The sequence below is a fragment of the Panthera leo genome, chromosome D4, assembly GCF_018350215.1.
Source record: "Panthera leo isolate Ple1 chromosome D4, P.leo_Ple1_pat1.1, whole genome shotgun sequence".
NCBI classification, from domain to species: Eukaryota; Metazoa; Chordata; class Mammalia; order Carnivora; family Felidae; genus Panthera; species Panthera leo.
Window position 1 is genome coordinate 56,204,773 of NC_056691.1, and position 20,224 is coordinate 56,224,996.

At 51.6% G+C, this 20,224-nt stretch overlaps 2 protein-coding genes across 2 annotated transcripts in view; one reads left to right on the top strand and one right to left on the bottom strand.

Moving 5' to 3' along the window:
* Nucleotides 1–18,168, top strand: part of DNAI1 (dynein axonemal intermediate chain 1) — a 58,986-nt gene extending 40,818 nt beyond the window's left edge. The window contains exons 13-20 of the mRNA XM_042913657.1: nt 4,368–4,615; nt 9,440–9,529; nt 9,660–9,747; nt 10,389–10,468; nt 11,896–12,044; nt 12,151–12,250; nt 14,635–14,820; nt 17,840–18,168. Coding sequence (XP_042769591.1) covers nt 4,368–4,615; nt 9,440–9,529; nt 9,660–9,747; nt 10,389–10,468; nt 11,896–12,044; nt 12,151–12,250; nt 14,635–14,820; nt 17,840–17,938 — 1,040 coding nt within the window. The 3' untranslated portion in view covers nt 17,939–18,168. The remainder of the gene's footprint in view (nt 1–4,367; nt 4,616–9,439; nt 9,530–9,659; nt 9,748–10,388; nt 10,469–11,895; nt 12,045–12,150; nt 12,251–14,634; nt 14,821–17,839) is intronic.
* A 57-nt stretch (nt 18,169–18,225) lies between these two features.
* Nucleotides 18,226–20,224, bottom strand: ENHO (energy homeostasis associated). The gene is made up of 2 exons (XM_042912927.1): nt 20,028–20,224; nt 18,226–19,033 (listed from the first exon to the last, which is right to left on the bottom strand). The coding sequence occupies exon 2, from the start codon at nt 18,870–18,872 to the stop codon at nt 18,642–18,644; it is 231 nt and encodes a 76-aa protein (XP_042768861.1). The 5' UTR covers nt 18,873–19,033; nt 20,028–20,224; the 3' UTR covers nt 18,226–18,641.

Here is a 20,224-nt window from a genome sequence, read left to right on the forward strand (position 1 = left end):
CCACAACTCTCCAGAGTGGCCCCCTATGATCTACAGCTATAACTTGCAAGACAGGGGTGGAGCCGTGGGACTGCGGCCCCCACTGGGCCAGTTCAAGAAGAACTACTCCTCCCTGGGCACTACTCTGCTAGGGCCCTAGCACAAGGAGCTGAGGGAGTGAGAGCTTTGGTCTGTGGTGGAATTAAGCACTCCCTCCCCTGAGACCATGGCTTTCTGAGAACTGCCAGATCAGATTCTATTAGGGGGTTGACTCTCCTTCCCAGAATCTTATGAATCCTTGAAGGTCAGAGTCAGGGAGGCCTTAGAGATTATCTAGCAGAGCAGGGGTAGGAGGAGGCAACCCTCACACTGGAAGGAGTAAACCTGCTGGGCCAAGCCATGCTCACTCCATCCTTTGATGGAGTCTTGTGGCAGGCTAAGGAAAAGACCTGCTCATGACCACCTGTCATAATGACATATAGGTAGAGAAGAGTGAGGGGGCACACACAGAGGAGAGGCTGAATGATCTGGAAGACTTCCTGGAGAAGGGCAAGAGCATGAAGTGGAGCTAAGGCCAGGCCAGCAGCCCTCTCCCTCTGTCTCAGAGTTACAGACTAGGTGGTTTCTCTATCCTTCTGTTTCTCTCTGCCTCCCCCTCCCTCTCTCTGTCTCTTTCTCCCTCTTTCCCTTCCTCTATTCCTCCTCCCCTTCTACATAGTCACATATACTTACTGAAATCTGTAGCCTGGAGGAACCTGGAATTCCTTCAGGGGCCCCAGATCTCAGAGTCTCTGCCACTATACAATGGAGTGTGGAGGTGGGGGCCCCCATCTGTGTTACTGGAGCTACTTTGAGGAACCGGAGAATTTGTGGGATCAGGACAAAGTACCCCAGGGCCCAGGGCCCTGTAAGCCTTGAGCCCGATGAGATTCTAGTCTTTATTGGGAACCAAGGCACTGTAGGTGACCTTGATGCCAATGTTGTACTCCTGGTTGGTGGCATTGTCCTGGGAATGTTGGAGGGCCGAGCAATGATGTCACTAGGCTGCTGGTCGGTGATAACATACTGGGAATGCTAGAGAGCTGGGCAATGATCACTAGGACTGCTGGTAGCCTGAGTGATTATATTACATGGGGACCACCGGTGGTCTGAGTAGTGATGTCATTTTAGGACTTCTGGAAGACAAGATGATGGTATCATGATGTTACTGTTGGAGATTTGGGCTGTGATGTCACACAGGGTATACTTAGAGAATGAAATAGTGAGGTCTCACAGGGACCACTGGATTCAGGGATGAGAAGATCATAGAATAAGATGGAGTGCAGTGGAAGCCCCAGTTAAACGAAAGTTTTCTGTGTTCTTCCACTGTGGTTTTGGCATTTAGGAAACACATAGTCTAGCCATGATTAGAAGCTGTGATCTTAGGACTCCTAGCTGGCTCAGTCAGTAGAGCATGATGCAACTCTTGATCTCAGGGTTGTGAGTTCAAGCCCTACATTGAGTGTAGAGCTTACTTAAAGAGAAAAGAAAAGAAAAGAAAAGAAAAGAAAAGAAAAGAAAAGAAAAGAAAAAAGAAAAGAAACTGTGATCTTTATGTCAGGAGGGCTCATTTGGTTACAAGTAACAGAGGCCACTAGAGGGGGGTTAAGAAACAGGGACTTATTGTCAGGATGCATATGGCTTGGGAACTAAGATAGGTCTAAGGTCTTTGTGTGATTGATTGTTCTCTGTGTCCCTGTCTCTTGAAATTCATGTTTCTCTATACCAGGAGTTTCCCCTTACCATGCTTGACTACCCCATCCCTTACATGTTCTCTAGTCCAGATTCTGGAGAGATTAGACTGGTTTTCCAGTCACCACCACCACATTAAGTCTGGTATCCCTTCCTTTCTCCACTTCCATGTGAATACCATATTAGTACAGTGTAATTTCAGTGATAAACAAGATATTGCATAAGGCAAACACCATGTGATGGGTCTGATGCACTCAGGCACACTATTTCTCCCCTCTGGCCTCAGTTTCCCCATCTATAAAATTCTGGAGCTGTAAGTCCAGCCTATAGTCTCAGTGGTTCTGTGAGCAGGCCAGAGGTGTCCTCACTACAGAATTATTAAGCCAGGCTAGGGTTTCCGACCTTCCTTTTGTCGTTTCACTGGTCATGAAGATATTGTGTACACAAGCAGGGGCAGGGGGTGCTTAAAGTTTGTCTAGAGAAAGTGAGTCACCACTGCTGTACCTCAAGGGGCCAGGTCCTATGCCACAGTAGGAGCAAGTGCGAGGGTCATACCTGCCTTTGCCCCTTGGTGAAATAAGGAGAGCATCTGAGTACTCAGTCCAAGCATCTCAGTCACCCACTTACTCATGCTTTCATTCACACTTGTTCACCCACTCACCTTTGTGCTTACCCACTAATCCTGTCAGTCTTGCCCAGCATCAAGGACAGATTGAACATTAAGGGCATCAATAGTTTTCCTGTGGCCTGGCAGTTACCACTGACTACCCATGGAGGGGTTGGCCTCATTCAGCTGCAGGGTCTGGCTCTCTCATCAAACTAAGGACTGCTGAGGGTAAGCCCACATAAACAGTGCAGTGCCACAGTCCAGCCCAAGGGGAGGCCCAGTCAGGTGCTCAGGATTTGTGTGATGAACAAAAGGAGTTACAAGTGACTGTCACACTGCCCAGTTCAAGCCCTGCATGATCTGGGTGGGGTACTTCCTTCAGCAGCTACAAATCTCTCCCTTTGAGAGTCATCCCTCAGGGCCATACAGAAGGAGCCCTATAGGGTGAGGGACTGCCAACTCCCTACTGGCTTTGAGATAGTGCCAGGCATAGGGTGACCCACTTGGCTCCAGAGGATCTAGAAGCCCCCAGATCCTCCTCTTTGTGGGAGGTTCACTTTCTCCAGAGCATAACCATGTTCCTTCCTGAACCACTGTGTGCCTTCCCCATGGCTCAAGCTGCACCCTGGAACCTTCCACTGGAGGGGCAACTCCCTCCTTGCACACGAAGCCTCCTTTGCAAGTGATCACTGGAGGGGTTCCCAATGGGAATCCCAGAGTTGGTGAGGATTAGCAAGGGAAGGTGGGCTCCCCCATAGAGAGCTGCTGTGGTGGGCATGCCAGCTTGCCTCAGCTTCCAACTCTACCCACCTAAGGTCAGCCTGGCTCCTGGCTACATCCTGCTCCCTAGTCCTGGCTCCCAGTGTGTACCAACTGATGTTTTCAGAGTGCCTAGGTTGGGGGTATCTGGTAACTGTAGTCAAGCTTATGTCCAGAGCCCAGGGAACCCAATCCAGACTGTCCCTGAGCCCAGCCCAGGCACTTACTCTCTTGAGTAAGGGGCAGCATTAGGAATAGGACAGAAAGAATGACTCATCGAGACTAGTCAAATTGGAGTGGCCTCCTTATTTTTCCCACCTATGGGCTCCAGACTTCAGGACTGGCCACCTTGTCTGGACGGCCCAGGCCTGCAGTTGCCAGGGACAAAAGAGGTAGCCCGGCAGAGAAGGGAAGACAGCCCTCATCTCAGATAAAAGTCTCCCTTAGCATAGGGTCCCTGAGATGGGGGGCTGCTCTAGACTTCCTCTTCTGAGCTTGGGAAGGGTCCTGGACTGGTGGCAGGAGAGCTAGACTTGAGGGATGAGACTATAATGTTCAGTGACTACATTATGAGGATGGGTGCCACATGAGCAGAGAATGAAAGTAAGCAGGAGGCTCCCCACTGACACGGGACAGGCAGGGAGGGGGATGAGTGGTCCACTGTTGATGACCAAAAGCTGTGCTCAGGCCAGAAGGATGACACAGAAGGATGACCGGCTGTCCTGGGACCTCTCAATTCTGGGAGCATGCCTACAGCTAGGGTGCAGGCTGCAGCTGGGGACTGTGGCGCTAGAGGGTATGGGAAGATGCCCATAGGTGGCTAATTTGTAACTCGTAGAGACAATTCCATGTTAGTCCAAACTGAACTCCTTTCCTGGGCTGGGCGTGGGGAACACATGGGCATTATCCAGGCATCTAAGGACAACCACCTGCCCCTGGGCTGGGCTCCTGAACCCTCTCTGAGGTTACTGCTCTGTCCCAAGCCCACATACATTCTTCACCTAGCAGCTCTGAGCTTGCATCCCTCTTTCCTGTACCCCAGGGAGATTAAGGAGAATGATTGTCCGTCCCTCAGATAAGCCTGGTCAACTTATCTGTTGGACCCTCCCATGAAGCCTAAGAAGGGGTAAGTCAGGTCTCCTGGTTCCATTTCCGAAAGAGAAGAGATGAAGCCCAGAGAGGAATCCCACTCTCTCTGACAAGCAGAGCAGGCGGATCTTGTCCATCCAGTGGGGGAGGGGCATGGGGGTCAGCTGAATCCTACCACAGCCTGGCTTCTTCCCTGGGACAGATGACTTCATGAAGCAGAGCCGGGGCATGTTGCTGCTCTACAGCATGAAGAACCCCAGCTTCCCTGAATACATCTTCAGCAGCGAGAGTGGCATCATGTGTCTTGACATGCACGTGGACCACCCTTACCTGGTGGTGGTGGGCCACTACGACGGTAATGTGGCCATTTACAACCTCAAGAAGCCCCACTCCCAGCCTTCCTTCCGCAGCTCACCCAAGTCTGGCAAGCACACGGACCCTGTGTGGCAGGTCAGCCTCGAACCAGGATTGGGAAAAACGGGTATAGGATCCCTGGAGGAGGGACCTTGGGGAGGACAGGCCATAGGCAAGCTTAGAGGCCAAAGAGCTGTGAGAAGGTGCAGAGGAGGGCAAAAGGTGGTTATTAGGAGGTAAGGGGTCTGCAATGAGCTTGGGTCTGCTCCTCCAGAGCTGCTATCAAGAGTGCCCGCATCTGTCTGCTAAGGGTCTCTTAGGTGCAGTGATCAGTGACTCATAGCCCATGGCTAGAAGACTCTAAGACCTGACAGACATACTCAGCTGAGTATGTCAAGGGCTCCAGTTCTCCAGTTCCCTGTGTATGGGCTTCCTAAACTCCCCATGGGGGCTCTCCTCTGCCATCTGGGCTAGATTTGGGGGCACTCCCAGACAGTAGGTGGGAGTAGGTGCTGCCCATTGTTTGCCCTCTGGGTGGGGCTGTAAGGCCTGGTAGGTAAGGTCTGTCCCTGAGGCCTCTCTGTAGCATCGCTCTTCTCCAGACAGGCATAGGATGGGACAATTACCCTGACACTAGGGCTAGATTTCACCCTATGTTCCCCATGTTATCGCACTAGGAGTGGATTTCATGTTTCATCTTCAGAAAGTCTCTTAGCTCTGGCTTTGCAGACCCTTCCTTACTGTATTCCAAAAGTCCCCCTCCTTCTGAGGCTGCATACCCTTACCCATGGACAGGTCTGGGGAAATCCAAGGATAAATTTCTGCCTTAAGTCCTCCCAAGATCTCTGGGCTCCTCAGGCAGTGCTGGGACTCTGTCCTCTCATCTTCCTCAGCCCCCTGCCCTAGTAGAGTCTCCAGGCAGGCTCTGCATCCCTGCATTTCTGGCCCTGAGCTACCTGAGCCATGTGGACACCTGCCTTAGGAACTGGCTCTCATCTCCCAGACAGGCCTGAGCAGAGGGAGGACTGTCCAGGCACAAGGGACATGGTGTCTTCTCCACTCTATCTTTTACCCAGAGTCAGGGCTCAGATGTCCCCTTCCATAAGACATCCTCCCCGCTACTCTCCACCAGAGCAGGGGCCAAAACTCACAATCTCAAGAGTTCTCTCCTCTGAAAATCCTACCTTCTAGTTCATTGCCTCCAGGCACATGGAGGTCTCCAGACAAGGGGAGGCTATCTGCAGACATCAAGACCCAAGAGAGGAGAAAAGACCTGCTTAGATCAGACTAAACAAACATCAGGCCTGCCCCTGCTGTCCCGGCTCACACAGCCAAGAGCAAAGCACAGAGCATCTCTGATTGGCCTGACCACCCTCCTCAAGCCCAGGAGAGGGCAAGGGGCCAAGGTCAACCATCCCACTGCCACACTGCTATGTTCTCTGAATCAGACAGCAGGTTGGGAAACGAAATGGGGCATGCAGAAGACACGTTATTGCTTTCACTGGGTGGGTGCCAGAGAGACTGGAACCCACCCAGACAGGGATGGCCTTCTGCTCTCCCACCATCCTGTCAGGAAAGCAGGGCTACTGCCTTTTCAAAACCAAAGACTCAAGAGTTCTTGGCAGGAATCATGGCTTTTGACATGGGAGGGGCCTGCCTGTCTCGCTCATTTCCTGACTTTTTATTCCCTTTTTTCCCTCCCCCTTGCCTCATTCATCTCAGTAACTCCTCTCTGTTTGCTCCTCTGGGAGCTGAGGGTGCTTAAGGGTTTGGTCCCTGGGGTTCCTACTGGGGCGATAACCACAGCCATAGGCTAGGCAGGACAAGGCAATATGCTAAATGCTAAAGAGGGCTCATGGGAGCACTGAGGAGCGACATCTAGATTATCCAGGACAGGGAGCAGGGGCAGGAGCATCAGGTCTTCCTAGAGGAAGAAACACCTGAGCTGAATTGTAAGGGGTGAGGAAGTATTAGTTAATGACAATTAAATATAATATGAGATCCTAGGACAAAAAAAAAGGATATTAGGAGAAAACTAAGAAAATCGAATGAAGTATAGATTTTAGTTAAAATACTATTAGTTAGATAAGGAAGGGTACAAAGGGGTTACATGTGCAATATACAGAGGCATCAAACAGCATGGCCTGCTGGGAAGCAACACACCATTTGGAGCACAGTGCGGGAGACAGGGAGGACCTGGGAAAACACAGGCACCCAGTTGTGAGTATGCGTCTCTAGCAAGTGGGAATCTTGGACTTTAAGGCAGTGGTTTCATGAAGTGTTAGTACAGAATTCCAACATTATTAACAGTGGGGGGTGGGGCTGCTTTGGTGAATCAAGGTCCTGCTGGCTTGAGCGTCCCCTGTTGTCACTCCTGTCCTCTAAGATACTTTCACAAGGTTCCTAAGACCATCAGAGAGTGTGGGGACAGAGGAGTAACACAGTCATGCATGTGTCTTGGAGATGTTCTCTCACTGCAGCATGAGAGATCTTGAAACTTGAGCTAGAGCAGGGGCAGTGGAGATAGAAATGAGAAGGTATGCTTGAATGCTGTTGAGGCAATAAAATCAATAGAAGGAAACTAGACAGATATGAGAAAGGGGAACAATTGGTGATGCTACCTGGCACTCTGGTTGGGAGTACCCAGTAGAGCATCCACAGAGGTAGGAATGCCAGAGCAGGAGCAGGTTTAGGCAGAATCCAAGAAGCTAAAGGAACACCTAAAATTAATATAACACCATACATTATTTATACTTAAATACATACATATGTACATATATACATACATAAAATTAAAAAAAAAAAAGCCAGAGGAGGTGTCCTACAGGCAGTTGGTTGTATAAGCCTGGAGCCTGGAGGAAAGCTTAGGCTGGTTAATGGTATGTCAGAGACATCAGAGTCTAGGTCCTTTTTAAAGGGACTGTGTCTCAGAGGAAACCAGAGAGGTTATTTTGGATCTCAAATGCCGGGCTGAGATAGAAGGACTTTGTTCTGTTAGCAGCAGGGAGCCATCGAAGATTTTGGAGCCAGGGAGAGAACTATCTGTTCAAATGGGACTGGGTTCCTGCCCCATGGCACAGACTAGTTCCCAAGCGAGCCCATCTGGGTAGCCCAGCACTATTCAAGCCCCACTGTGAAGCCTCAACCAGCAACACTCTTTGGAGTGTGTGTGTGTCCTGTGCTATACTGGGGAAGGGCACCGGGAAGGATAGATGAGCAGAGATGGGGGTCAAGTATATCTGCCCTAATCAGATAAGGCAGAAGAGAAGGAATCAATTAAGCAGGCTTCATCTGCTCCTTACTACCTTATCAATTTCCTGGTCATTCTTTCCTTCTCTTAACCCCACTTACCACCTGACACCCCCCCACCACCATTTGTTCCTACACTACCACCTCCACCCCAGGAGCATGTGTTTGAATTGTACACACACACACACACACACACACACACACACACACACACACAGAGGCTCACTTGCAAATATACACAGCAACCCCCATTGGGCATCAGGCTGCTAAGTGGGGTGTGAAATACAATTTCCATGCATGCTGGCGGCTGCTCATTAAACACTTCCCTTTGCAGCTCCCTAGCGCCTCTTACAGCCTGGCCTTTGACACCCCCTGTCCCCTCCCCCCTTTAAAGAGACTACCTTTACACAGAAGGGGAATTGGTCTCAGCCTAAGGGTCAGCTCTGACTTATACCTCAGAGGCTCTGTGGTATTCTAGGCCCCCCAGTGGAAAAAAGAACCAGCTGACAGGACAGGCCCAGGCAGGACTGGGTCCGCCCTCCTGTAGCTCTGATCAGCCAGGCCTGGGGATTGGTTGTGGATAGGCCATCCCCTCTCCCCTAAACCACGCCCCTCAACAGCCATGGTGACAGCTCTGGTCACAGGAAGCTGAGCTGGGTTCTATCCTCCCTCACTGGGCCTCTACTTATGACAGGGTGAAGGGACAGGGTCCCAGCATGGGAGGTCAGGAGAGAGCTGGAGTATGGAAAGCTCTGGGCACCCAGCCCCACCCTAGCTCTCTGGGACACAGCTTGGCCAGGCCTCCACATCTGGCAACAGAAACTTGAGCCTCAAGCGTGTCATCTTCATAAGACAACAGCTCTGTCTCCAAAACACTTTCCCATATGTTTTCTTCCAGCCCTGAGAATATGGGTGGGGCACGGTTATTAACCCCAAGTTGCAGATGCAGAAATGCAGCTCAAATCTGAGATTTGGGAGCACGATTCTGGGAGCAGGAGCTCGTAGTGAAGTGAAGGTGGGAACAGAGGAGAGACCACCTAGAGAAAAGCCCACCTGGAAGCGGAGAGCAGGGGAGGGGACGTTCTCCTCCTTGTCCCCCAAGAGAGCAGGAAAAACTCTCCTGCAGAACCTTGGCTCCCTGATTCCTAGGATGAGGGTCATAATGAGGATATTCGCTAACATTTATTGAACATTTAATAGTTGCAATGTTCTCTCATCAGGGCCTCATGTTCATTGTCTCATTTAGTCCTTACAACAAACCTGTGCTATTATGGTTCCTATTTTATAAATGAGGAAACTGGTTGATGGACTCTGTCCTTTTCAGGCCCTTTCTACATAAGGAGGTTGAGACCAGAGACACCATCTTCCCCTACAACTGGCTCTGGAACCCAACCCAGGGAGGAATTGGGCACCTCCAACACCAAGCCAGGGGATTAGGGCAGTGCCCTGAGTGGCATTGTTATCCCAGGATGGTCAGGGAGGGAGGGATGAGAGAGACAGAGATGGGTGGAAGGAGGGAGGGAGGGAAGGCCAATTGCAGGACTCTGGGAAATGGGCTCCCAGAACTTGCTTCTGAACCTGACATGGACTCTTGAGGGAGCCCTGCTCAGCTCCCAGCCCTAACTCGACACCATACCAGTGTCCCACAGCTCACGGTTTGGGATGTTTCAGGTCAGGTGGCAGAAGGATGACATGGACAACAACCTTAACTTCTTCTCTGTGTCATCTGACGGCAGGATTGTGTCTTGGACGCTCTTAAAGGTGCCTGTTTCCCAAAAAGGGTCATATGGGGTGGAGATGGGGCTTGGGGGGAGCTGAATGGCAAAGTCTGCTCTCAACCCTGCTGATGTGGCCCCACCCATGTACCCTCCCCCATCCCTTGTGACTGCAGAGCGAACTGGTTCACACAGATGTCATCAAACTGAAAGTGGAGGGCGGTACCACGGGTGGTCTCGATGGGTTGCAGCTACACACAGTGGGTAAGATCCCCAACCCACTCACACCCAGGCCCGGCCACCTCATTCAGGCCTCATGAGGGTCAGAGATGGTAGCCCTCCCCCTTTACCGAGCAATCCCTCCTCCACTTTTGCTGGATGGAAGCCTGGCCCTGTCCTCCCAGTGCTTGGCTGTTTGCAGACCCTCTCTGTTTATGCAGGTCCCATCCCAGTTTGCAGACCCTGTTCCTGTTTATGCAGATCAGGTGCTGTTATGCAGATCCAGTCCTGTTTATGCAGATCAGGCCCCTGTTTACCCAGATCCTGTCCCTGTTTACTCAATTCCTACCCTGTTTATGCAGAGTATATCCCTGTTTGCATAGACCATGTCCCTGTTTGCAGACCCTGTCCCTGTTTACCCTGACCCTGACCCTGTTTAAATCAATTCCTTCCTTGTTTACCCAGGCCCCATCCTGTCTGCAGAAGCACTGGCCGTTTGCAGTCCCAACTGCCTGGGACAAGCAGCAGGCCAGGCGGCCGGTTTCTGTTTGCTTGCCTAGCCCCAGCCCCTGCAAGAGCCTGCAAGAGCCAGAGCTCTGGCTGTCACAGGGGTCTGCTGGGTAAAGGAGGTGCTGGGAGCCTCCCTCCCAGAACCGGTCTAACACTGCTGTACCTCTTCTCCCAAGGCTGTGGCACCGCCTTTGACTTCCACAAAGAGATCGATTATATGTTCCTAGTGGGCACAGAGGAAGGAAAAATCTACAAGGTGAGGCAGCACTGACCTGAGAACCACGAGAGTTTATCCTTCTCAACAGACCCTATTCTGACAGATCTTAGGGTTTGACCAGTTCTAGGAAGCTTCTTGGGAGAAGAGAAGGTATTTCTTGACTTGTTTCAGTGGCAGGAAGAGTGGATGACTGCAGGAAAGAGGATGAAAATCTAGACGGTGACTTTAGCCCAGTCTGGCACATTTCCCTCTGGGCCCTCCCTCCCTTCCTAGGAGTAGAGGAAGTAGAAGTAGGAGTGGGTGTTGGGGGGGAGTTGGAACATTCTGAGAAGACTTCCTGGAAGAGATGAGAACTTCAGCTGAGCTTTGAAAGCCAGGTAACAGAAAATTAATCTCTGAATCCTGGGTGTCTCAGCCAGTAGGATGGAACTTCAAGGCCAGTTTCTGCAAGGTCTCAGTGTTAGTAGGTGAACATCCTTCTGAACCTCCATCCATCCAGAAATAGCTCTGCTGCAAGCTTTTCTTAGGCTCAAAAACTCAGAATGTTAATTACAGGCAGCCTCCCGGGAGCCCCTAAGACCCAGCAGGAGCTGGTCTGAATGCAAAAGAGGTCCCCACCCCCCTGTACACCCCTCCCTATGGCAGCGTGGGAGAGGCAGAAGGGAAGAGACTAGTCAGTCACACTATCTCCTGGAGGGAGAGAGGGAAGGGCATGATGGTCTGGGCAAGAAACCCAATGGGAAGTCATGAGTTGGGACTTGCTTCTGGCTCTGCACCTGCTCTTACCTGGGCAAGGTGGAATGTTTATCACTATTGTGAGGATTCTATAGGCTGTGAGTGGACTCAGGCCTTGGCCTGGACAAAGGCTAAGGCACACATCACCCAGGGCCCCCAGGCTTGCTTGGCCTTGGTTCCCAGAGAGAAGGCCTTTTCTACTTGGCCTGGAATCCTCTGGGCAGACTACAGCACTGTCTCTCACCCTCCAGGAAAACTCCCTACCCACCCAACCCCCAGCCCATTAAGCCCCTCCTTTCTTTCTTTCTTTCTTTTTTTTTTTTTAATTTCTTTTTTTAACGTTTATTTATTTTTGACACAGAGACAGACATAGCATGAATGGGGGAGGGTCAGAGAGAGGGAGACACAGAATCTGAAACAGACTCCAAGCTCTGAGCTGTCAGCACAGAGCCCGACACGGGGCTCGAACTCACGGACCGCGAGATGATGGCCTGAGCTGAAGTCGGCAGCTTAACCGACTGAGCCACCCAGGTGCCCCCCTCCTTTCTCTCTAGTGTTGAGGGCACAGAGAAGAGCAGCCAGTAGCTTAGTCCCATTTCAGCGGTGACAATAATGTGGGGACAGAAGAGGAGTCTTAGGTTCTGACCCTCCAGGGCACCCAGGGAAGTGTGGTGGCTGCTGACCTCTCTCTCATTCCTGACCCCCCCCCACCACCCTCACCCTTGCCCCAGTGCTCTAAATCCTACTCCAGCAAATTCCTTGACACCTATGATGCCCACAACATGGCAGTGGATGCTGTGTCCTGGAACCCATACCACACCAAGGTCTTCATGTCCTGCAGCTCCGACTGGACAGTGAAGATCTGGGACCACACCATCAAGTGAGACACATGCCTTCCCTCAGGCCGCACTGTGGGCTGGGGCCACCGGGGCTCTAGCACCATGAACCCTCTGTATGGCAAACTTTCTACCCCTCCACCACTGCAGGACCCCAATGTTCATCTATGATCTAAATTCAGCTGTGGGCGATGTGGCCTGGGCACCATACTCTTCTACTGTGTTTGCAGCGGTTACCACCAATGGGAAGGTGAGTGCCCCGGCCAACCCTCTACTAGAGATAGGATGAAGTATCTCAGGGGCTCCCTCTTATCCCACAGAGTACCCTGCTCAGGTAGGGGAAGGTGGGACATAAGGATTCTGTATTCTCAAGGGTTAGGCAACCCAGAGCCCTATCAAAAAAAGAATCATTCACCCCATGAGGCTTCAAGGAGAAAATGGTGCTGTTCATCTTAAAGGAGAGAACACTCTGGGGGATAAGATGCCATGAGGAGCAGTTATCTTCTCTGAAGGCCCTGGGGAGGGAGCTACAGGATGGCAGGGACAACCTTGATGTAAGGGAAACTTCTGAGCCAGAGTTTATCTGTGATTGAAATAATGTCTAAAAGGTAGCAAATTCCTCATCCCTGAGAGTGTGCAAGGTGAGTCTGAGAAGGGGAGATGAGAGGGGTCTGTGTAACACTGAGAATTGGTAAAAGCTCAGAAACAAACATTTTTTGAGAAAATTCTTGGATACAAATCCATTTTTCCTTATGGACTTTGATATAAACTCACAGGCAACTACTCAAGGAAAGACTATAGTTTAAGGCATCACCCTAAAGTCAATCAGTCATCTATTTGCTGAACAGAAAGGGCCCAGCACCAGGCAATTCAGGTCCCTATCGTTCTAAGAGCTCACATTCTTGTGAAGGGACAGAGAAAAAAAGCAACAACAAAAATAGTGTTAAGTGCTAAGCAGGGATTAAAAGAGGAGTATGTGTGTACACAGTGTTCATAGCAGTATTCATAGTAGCCAAAGAGTGGAACAATCCAAACATCCATCAATTGATGAATGGATAAACAAAATATGGTATATCAAAAAGATTATTATTCAGCAATAACAAGGAATGAAGTATTGGATACATGCTACAACATGGATGAACTTGAAAACGTGTTTAGTGTAAGAAGTCAGTCACAACCACACACTTGTAGGATTCCATTTATATAGGTCTAGAATAGGCAAAGCTATAGAACCAGAAAGTAGATTTGTGGTTGCCTAGGGCTGGGGGTGTGGGAGAAAACAGGAAGTGACTGCTAATGGTACAAAGGTTCTTTTGGGGTGATGAAAATGTTCTAAAATTGGTTGTGGTGATGGTTCCATAACTGTAAATATACTAAAAACCAAGAATTGTACACTTGAAGTGGGTAAATGTTTTTGTATGTGAATTATATCTCAATAAAGTTATATTTTTTTAAAGGAGAGAGAAAAGGGGCACCTGGGTGGCTCAGTCCATTAAGCACTCAACTCTTGGTTTTGGCTCAGGTCATGATCTCACAGTTCATGAGTTCAAGCCCCACGTCAGACTCCACAATGACAGTGCAGAGCCTGCTTGGCATTCTCTTTCTCTCCCCCTCTCAAAATAAAAAAACTTAATAAAAATAAGTCATTACTTGAAGAAAATTTTAAAAAGAGAGAGAGAGAGAGAAAGGGAGTGATGTAAAGAAAAGGACTGGTCTCTTAGAGTCGTCAAAGAAAGCTTCTTCAAATGGTAACATTCAAGCTGAGAGCTGAATGATAAGAGCCGCCCCGTGTGAAGACAGAGAGAAGCATTCCAGATGGCGGGAATAGCTAGTGCAAATGCCCTGAGGTGAGAATGAGCTTGAAGGTGTTTAAGGAACAAGCAGGCAAATATGGCTGGGTCTAGGAAGCAAAGGAGAGAGCAGGAAGTGAGAGTGGAGAGCGGAGAATCTGGAGTCAGGAATTTGGATTGTATATATACTGCCAAGGGAAACTATTGGAAGATTTTAGATTTTTTAAAGGTAAGTTGAGAGGCTGCCTGGAGCATGGATTGTAGAGGGGCAAGAGCGGAAGCAGAGAGACCCATTAGGAAACTGCCACAGTTGTCCAGGCAAGAGTTAGTAATGGTCTGGACTTAGGGAATGGTAAAAATAAGATGAAATATTTGTTGAGCACTTATATGACAAGTGCAGTCTGAGCACCTCACATATATTAAACCCTCGCATATGATATAAACCCTGGCTCTGCCACTTACTAGCAAGTTAGCTTTAAGGGCCTCTATCTCCTCATTTATAAAATGGGGATAATAACAGGACCTACCCTATAGAGTGGCTGTGAGGATTATTAGGTGTACAACTATGTAACATGATCCTGCAAAGTCTGGTACATAGTAAGTGTTCAACAAATGGTAGCTGCCATTATTGTTAATTCTGCATAAATTTTCTAAGCTTTTTATTCTCATTCCCTCAACCACAGGAAAATGTAATCAGAGACACAAATTCCCTCTCCCACTGTCTCCAGCTCCAGTGTGCTAGACTTCTGATGTGTTTCCCCAGAAAACTCATGTGCTAGTTCTTCTGAAGTGGGGGACAGGGTCCCTATTATCCTTGAGTATGCTGACACCCACCTCTCCACAGACTCATGTGTTTGACTTGTCCATCAACAAGTATGAGGCCATCTGCAACCAGCCTGTGGTGGCCAAAAAGAAGAACAAGATCACCCACGTGCAGTTCAATCCCATCCACCCTATCATCATTGTGGGTGATGACCGTGGGCACGTCACTTGCCTCAAGCTCTCACCCAACTTGCGCAAGATGCCAAAGGTACAGGCTTGGGTAGTATGGGCTACTGTAAGAAATAAAGTTTCCAAAGTGGTGGGGGTTGAGAAAAAGGGGAGGAGCCAGGAGGTGACCCCCTCCCCCCGCCCGTTTCTGGCTTGGGAAATGCAGGGTAAGGGTGGCGTCATTGCCCAAATAAGGAGCACAAAAGAGGTAGGTTTGCGGAGAGACAATGAGATCAGTTTTGAAATGCTGAATCTAAGTTACCTGGGGGGCTCCCACGTAGAGACATCCAGTAAGCAGGTGACTATCTGGGTCCAAAGCCTGGGGAAGCACGTGGACATCATCAGCTTATTTGGTGTAGACCAGGTTATCCAGGCAGGGGGCTTGTAGCTTAGTCACTTAGTCATTGGCTGGGCTTAAAGGGCCTCAGCTCTAGTGGTCCCTGAGCTGGGAGCTGCGGGTCCACACAGGGAAAAAGGTAAAAAGGAAAAGAGGGTAACTAGGTCAGCAGCTAGGCAGCCCTCCTTTTGAGTTCTGGTTCCTTTCTGAGATCTGTACTGATCTGGAGACGGTGCCCAGAGCCCAAAGGCCCTGAAAACAGGCCATGAAACCTAGAGCCAGGACCTCAAAGTCTAGATCTCAGAGTCCTGATTCAGATGTAAGAGTCCAGGCCTTAGAATCCAGAGCCCAATAACCCAGAGCCCAGTCCTGCCCATTTGGGTGCTAAGACAGGATATGGAATTTGTTTTCTGCCGGGTTCTAGGCCAGGATCAGAGCTGGGCCAGGGCTGGACCAAGTTGCCCTGATGACTACACCTCTTGGTTGCAATATGGGGCATTTATTTGCAGTTTGAGGCAAGGGCAGGCCTCTTTCAACTACCGATACCTGCCTCCTTGCACCCTTACCAAGGCAGGGGCTACTGCAACGTACCTCTGGTACCTGCCTCATCTATTCCGCACAATGACCAGAAGGCAAGGACTGGGAGTTTGGCCGGGCCTGTAATTGTAGCCAGCTGGGGGAGGGGGTGGACTTGGCTATAAATACTCAGAAGGCTGCTAAGCGCCTGCAGCTGTGGCCTAGAGGCTGTGGTGGGCTAGGAATGGGGTGGGGTGGGATGGGATGGAGGAGTTGGGCATGGTCTGAAGCTCTTTGCTGAGCCCAGCTAGTTGGCCTCAAGGAGGAGGGAAGGAACAGATGAAATCTGATCTTAATTTAGTGAGGAGAGAGACTGAAGATTGAGCTGGCAGAGCTGGACAGCCCAGTGAGAGACAAGGGTACAACCATCACACCATGAGGATGGTAGATCTGGGGGTGGGGAGGGCTGCCTTGCCCACTCTGACCCAGGGAGGCAAGGATCTCCCCTAGTCCCAACTCCTCTCAGAGCAAGGGTCAGTCATAGCTAAGGGAGCTGGGCTCTGTATATCCGGCGACCTATATCTCTGAAGACCTGAGGAAATAGATGCCCGGGGAACAGAGGACCTGAGCAGGTGACACAGCTGAGGGCTAGTACTTCAGTGGATTAGAGGTTCCTGTGAAACCGTCATCTGATCCTATCAGTAGTCAAGTGATTTGTGCAAAAGGAAGTCTTCTGGGCATCCCTACCCCGCCCCCCGCCCCTCTTCGGGCTTCAGTCTCCCTGCCCTTCTCAGGAGGGCTTGGCCACAGAGGCCCAACTTCCTGACCCATGAAGCTTCCCCTAATTGGTGTCAGAGCACAACTTGTCAGAGGTCAAAGACTATCTTTCCCTAACTACCATATAGATGGGAAACAGAAGCCCAGAAAGGCAAGGGACTTGCCCAAAGTCATATAGGGAATTAATGACAAAGCTGAAACTAAAAGCCACGTCCCGAAATTCCTAGGGGATGGGGTGAAGCCAAGAAGAGAGCACTAACTTGATTTGGGAGGGAGAGTAGTTAGAGAAAAAGACATCTTTATCCTCTGCCTAGAGAGTGTAGAGGTGAACTGGGCAGTGGCAAAGGCACTGGGCCACAAGGGGAGAAGGAGACAGATTTCGGAGCAGGTGCAGCAATCACACCAGGAGGAAATCTAAGATCTGCGTGGTGTCAGCGGCCCGGATGGGGCCAGGAAGGGGCTTGCTGGCCATGTACTCTCTCCCCTCCTCACAGCCCAGGCCAAACCTAGGCTGGGCCCTCAGCAGGCAAGGCTGGAGCAGGTGCCAATGAGCAGTGGGCACAGGTGGCTGAGAAGGCAGGGGAGGGGGCTCAGGAACAGAGGGAAGGCAGGAAATGGCAGCTGCCCCAGCCTAGCCCATATCCCGCTGCCTGAACAGAAGGGAGTATGGAACTAGTGCTGGTCTGCCATAGAGCTCTTGGGGCCTGTGAGTTACACATACCCCAGTGTCCCAATTCTCTTTTTCTCAGGGCATTAGAGTGCCCTGTGGACCGGGGTGAGGGGTCATAAATTTAGGATCTGCTCTTCTGAGGAACAGTCGCACCTAATGACATCTGGAATCACATGGGATATCTCATTTGCCCTCCTGGGTCTCTTGACAACCTCCTCCACCCTGGGTATGTCTGACACAGCAGACCTGGCCCCAAATGTCACTCCACTCCAAACCTGATCTGAAAGTTTTGGTACTAGGTGAGGGCATCTGTGGCTTTGTCCACACCTCTCTCCCTCAGCAAACACCCATCTTTTAGTTCCTTGTTAGGACTCAGCCAGGGACACTCCTGTGGAAGGGTGGTCCCAACAGTCAGAGCCCTCACCTCTCCCCAGAGCTACAGCCCTCCCTAGCCTGAATGGCTAGTTCCTGGGAGGGTCAGTGGGTGGAAACCTTCTCCCAGCATCAAGACCCTTTGTTGATCTTAGATTCAGAGCCACACCTAGATTCTTGAGGGCCCCAGCTGAGCCCATGTCTCCTAACCTGAGTTGGGGAAGGACCCTGTGGGAGTGGGGAGAGGCGGGGATCCAGTATCTAACTGGGTAGAAAAGTGGTGGGACAAAGCTGGGGCAGGCTGGGCAAAGGAGCCAGAGGTGGGACCCAGAGAAACGTGGCCCACCCCTCACCATTCCTCCCCCACATGTACTCCCCCCACTCCAGGAAAAGAAGGGGCAGGAGGTACAGAAGGGTCCAGCTGTGGAGATCGCAAAATTGGATAAACTGCTGAACCTGGTGAGGGAAGTGAAAACAAAGACCTGAGAGCCTGGTCTCAATCCCTGTCCCATTTCTTGAACCCAGTACTTGTAACCCCTGACCCTGGTACCTAAGCCCAGCCTTAGCACCAAGTATGTGACCCAACCCCTGATCAGGTCCCAGTATCTACCCTTAGTATCTCCTTCAGCCCTGGTCCCAGCACCTCACCCCAGGACTCAGCCCTCAACCATTATCGCATCCTACTTTACACAAATAAACCTGTGTCTGGAAACTCACCCCACACCTTTAATTTTTCTACCACAGAGTCCCCAGGAAGAGGAGGGAAACTCAGGTTAGAGCCATAGTTCCATTTATTATCCAGCAAACAGTGGGAGGACCCAAGGAGGGGCCCAGCCTGGACACCCTCCCATTATTGCCATGGATTCCAGTTTGCTTCCCCAACCTCAAGGGCCTGGAGGCGATTGGCCTAGGGAGAGGTGGACCCAACCCGTGGCCCTCAGTACGGAGCAGAGTCGAGGTGGCCCTGGCCCTAGCACCAACTCATTGATCCCCACCCCAGGCCTGTCTACCTAGGGCCACCAGAGCCCCTCTTGGAGCGAGGCTGGCTAGACTCTGGGCTGCTAGGTCCAGCTCCAGACAGGCTGGATTCTGGGTTCTGGACCCCAGGCTGGCTAGACCCTGGGATCCTGATTCCAGGCTCTGGGTGGGGTAGACTTAGGTCCCAGACTCCAGGCTAGGTGAGGGGCCTTCAGGGCTGCAGCAGGTAGCTGCCTTCATGGCTGGGCTTCTGGGGTGGGGGTGCCTTCTCAGGACACGGGCCAGGGCTGGAGTTGGGACTGGATTCAGAGAGGGAGTCGATGTCCGCAGAGCGGGAATGGCAGGCCCAGCAGAGAATGACCCAGAGCAGCAGCAGCAAGAAGCCTACAAGGCCGTTGCAGACGATGGCAATGAGGGCCCCCTGAGAGATGGCTGCCCCCATGACAGGCAGCACCCTCAGACCAGCACAGACCACGGGGCTGGCTCGATGGCAAGGCCCATGCCGAGGCAGGACTCCAGTACAGCTGGCCTTCCAAAGAGGCTGTTCTGTCCACACACTCAATGATTCCTGGGCAATGGAGATGTCCACCTGCAGTCTTGAGCCTGTGGCAGGTACACAGCAGAGGAAAGGGTGGTGAGGAAGGGGTAGGGTGAGGCCTAGGAGGAGAGGGATAAAAAAGAGAATCCTGTCCCACATCTCTGGCTTCCCTGGCAGAAGACTTTGGGTCCTGGCAGGCCCAAATAACCCACAGAGCCAACACCCCCATCCTGAGGCTTGGCTCTGGGCACCTGGATGGGGGTGTAGCCACAGTGGGGAAGCTAGAGTAGACAGCCTATATCTCATTCTCCTTAGAACCAATGGGCATGGCCTGGCCCTGCCCACCAAGCTTCCAGCCCTCAAAAGTGCTGTGAGAATGGATGAGATGAGGAAGCCCAAGGCCTTGAAGGATGGGGATTGTGACCAGTGTTGGTGTGGCCTGGGCGCCTCCCCCTTCTCAGGACTCCAGCCAGCCAGCCAGCCAGCCCAGGAGACCTCCAGAGGTGCCAGCTCAGACAGAGGGAACTTTGTGGAGGCCCTGGCAGGCATGTGTGGGTCTGTGTATCCAAGGCTGTATACTGGGGTGTGCCTCTCTGTGGGACTGTCTCTCCAGGTCAGTTGTGTATGTCTGTGTCTGGCTCTTAATCTGTCTTTAGGTTCCCTTGCCTAGATGTGTGCCTCTGCCTCTGTATACCCACCTCTATGTTTGTGCAGCTATGTGGCTCTCTTTATATTTGTCTCTGTCTCCATCTCTGAGTGTCTCTTTTCTCGCCCAGGCTATCTCTGTGTATCTCTGTATCCGTCTCTGTGTGTATGGGTCTCGTGTCTCTCGGTCTTTCTTCCCGGCTGTGTGTCGCTCTGTCCCCGTGGACGTGTCTCTCTCCCCTTCTCCGTGGGGTCTGTCTCTGTAGTTGTGAGTCTCGTGTGTCTCTTTGTGTCTGTCTCTCCTCCCCCCCCCCCCCCCCCGGCTGTGCCGCTACGTCTCCATGTGGGTCTCGGTCTCTTTATCTCTGTCTCTAGTTCTCGGGGCCCGTGCCCGTGGGGGGAGGGCCCCCTTACCTGAGTTGAGCCCGGTGTGCGCGCCCGCGGGAGGGTCCGGGGCTGCGGGATGCTGGGCGCCGACTGAGACTCAGGAGCCTGCGGGAGGGGAGGGGGGGGCTGGAGGCGGGCAGGGGCGATGTCACCTCCCCCGGCCCTCCCCCTCGGCCGCGCAGCCTCCGCCGGCCGCTCCCGCCGCGGCGCGACCGGGGCGGCCT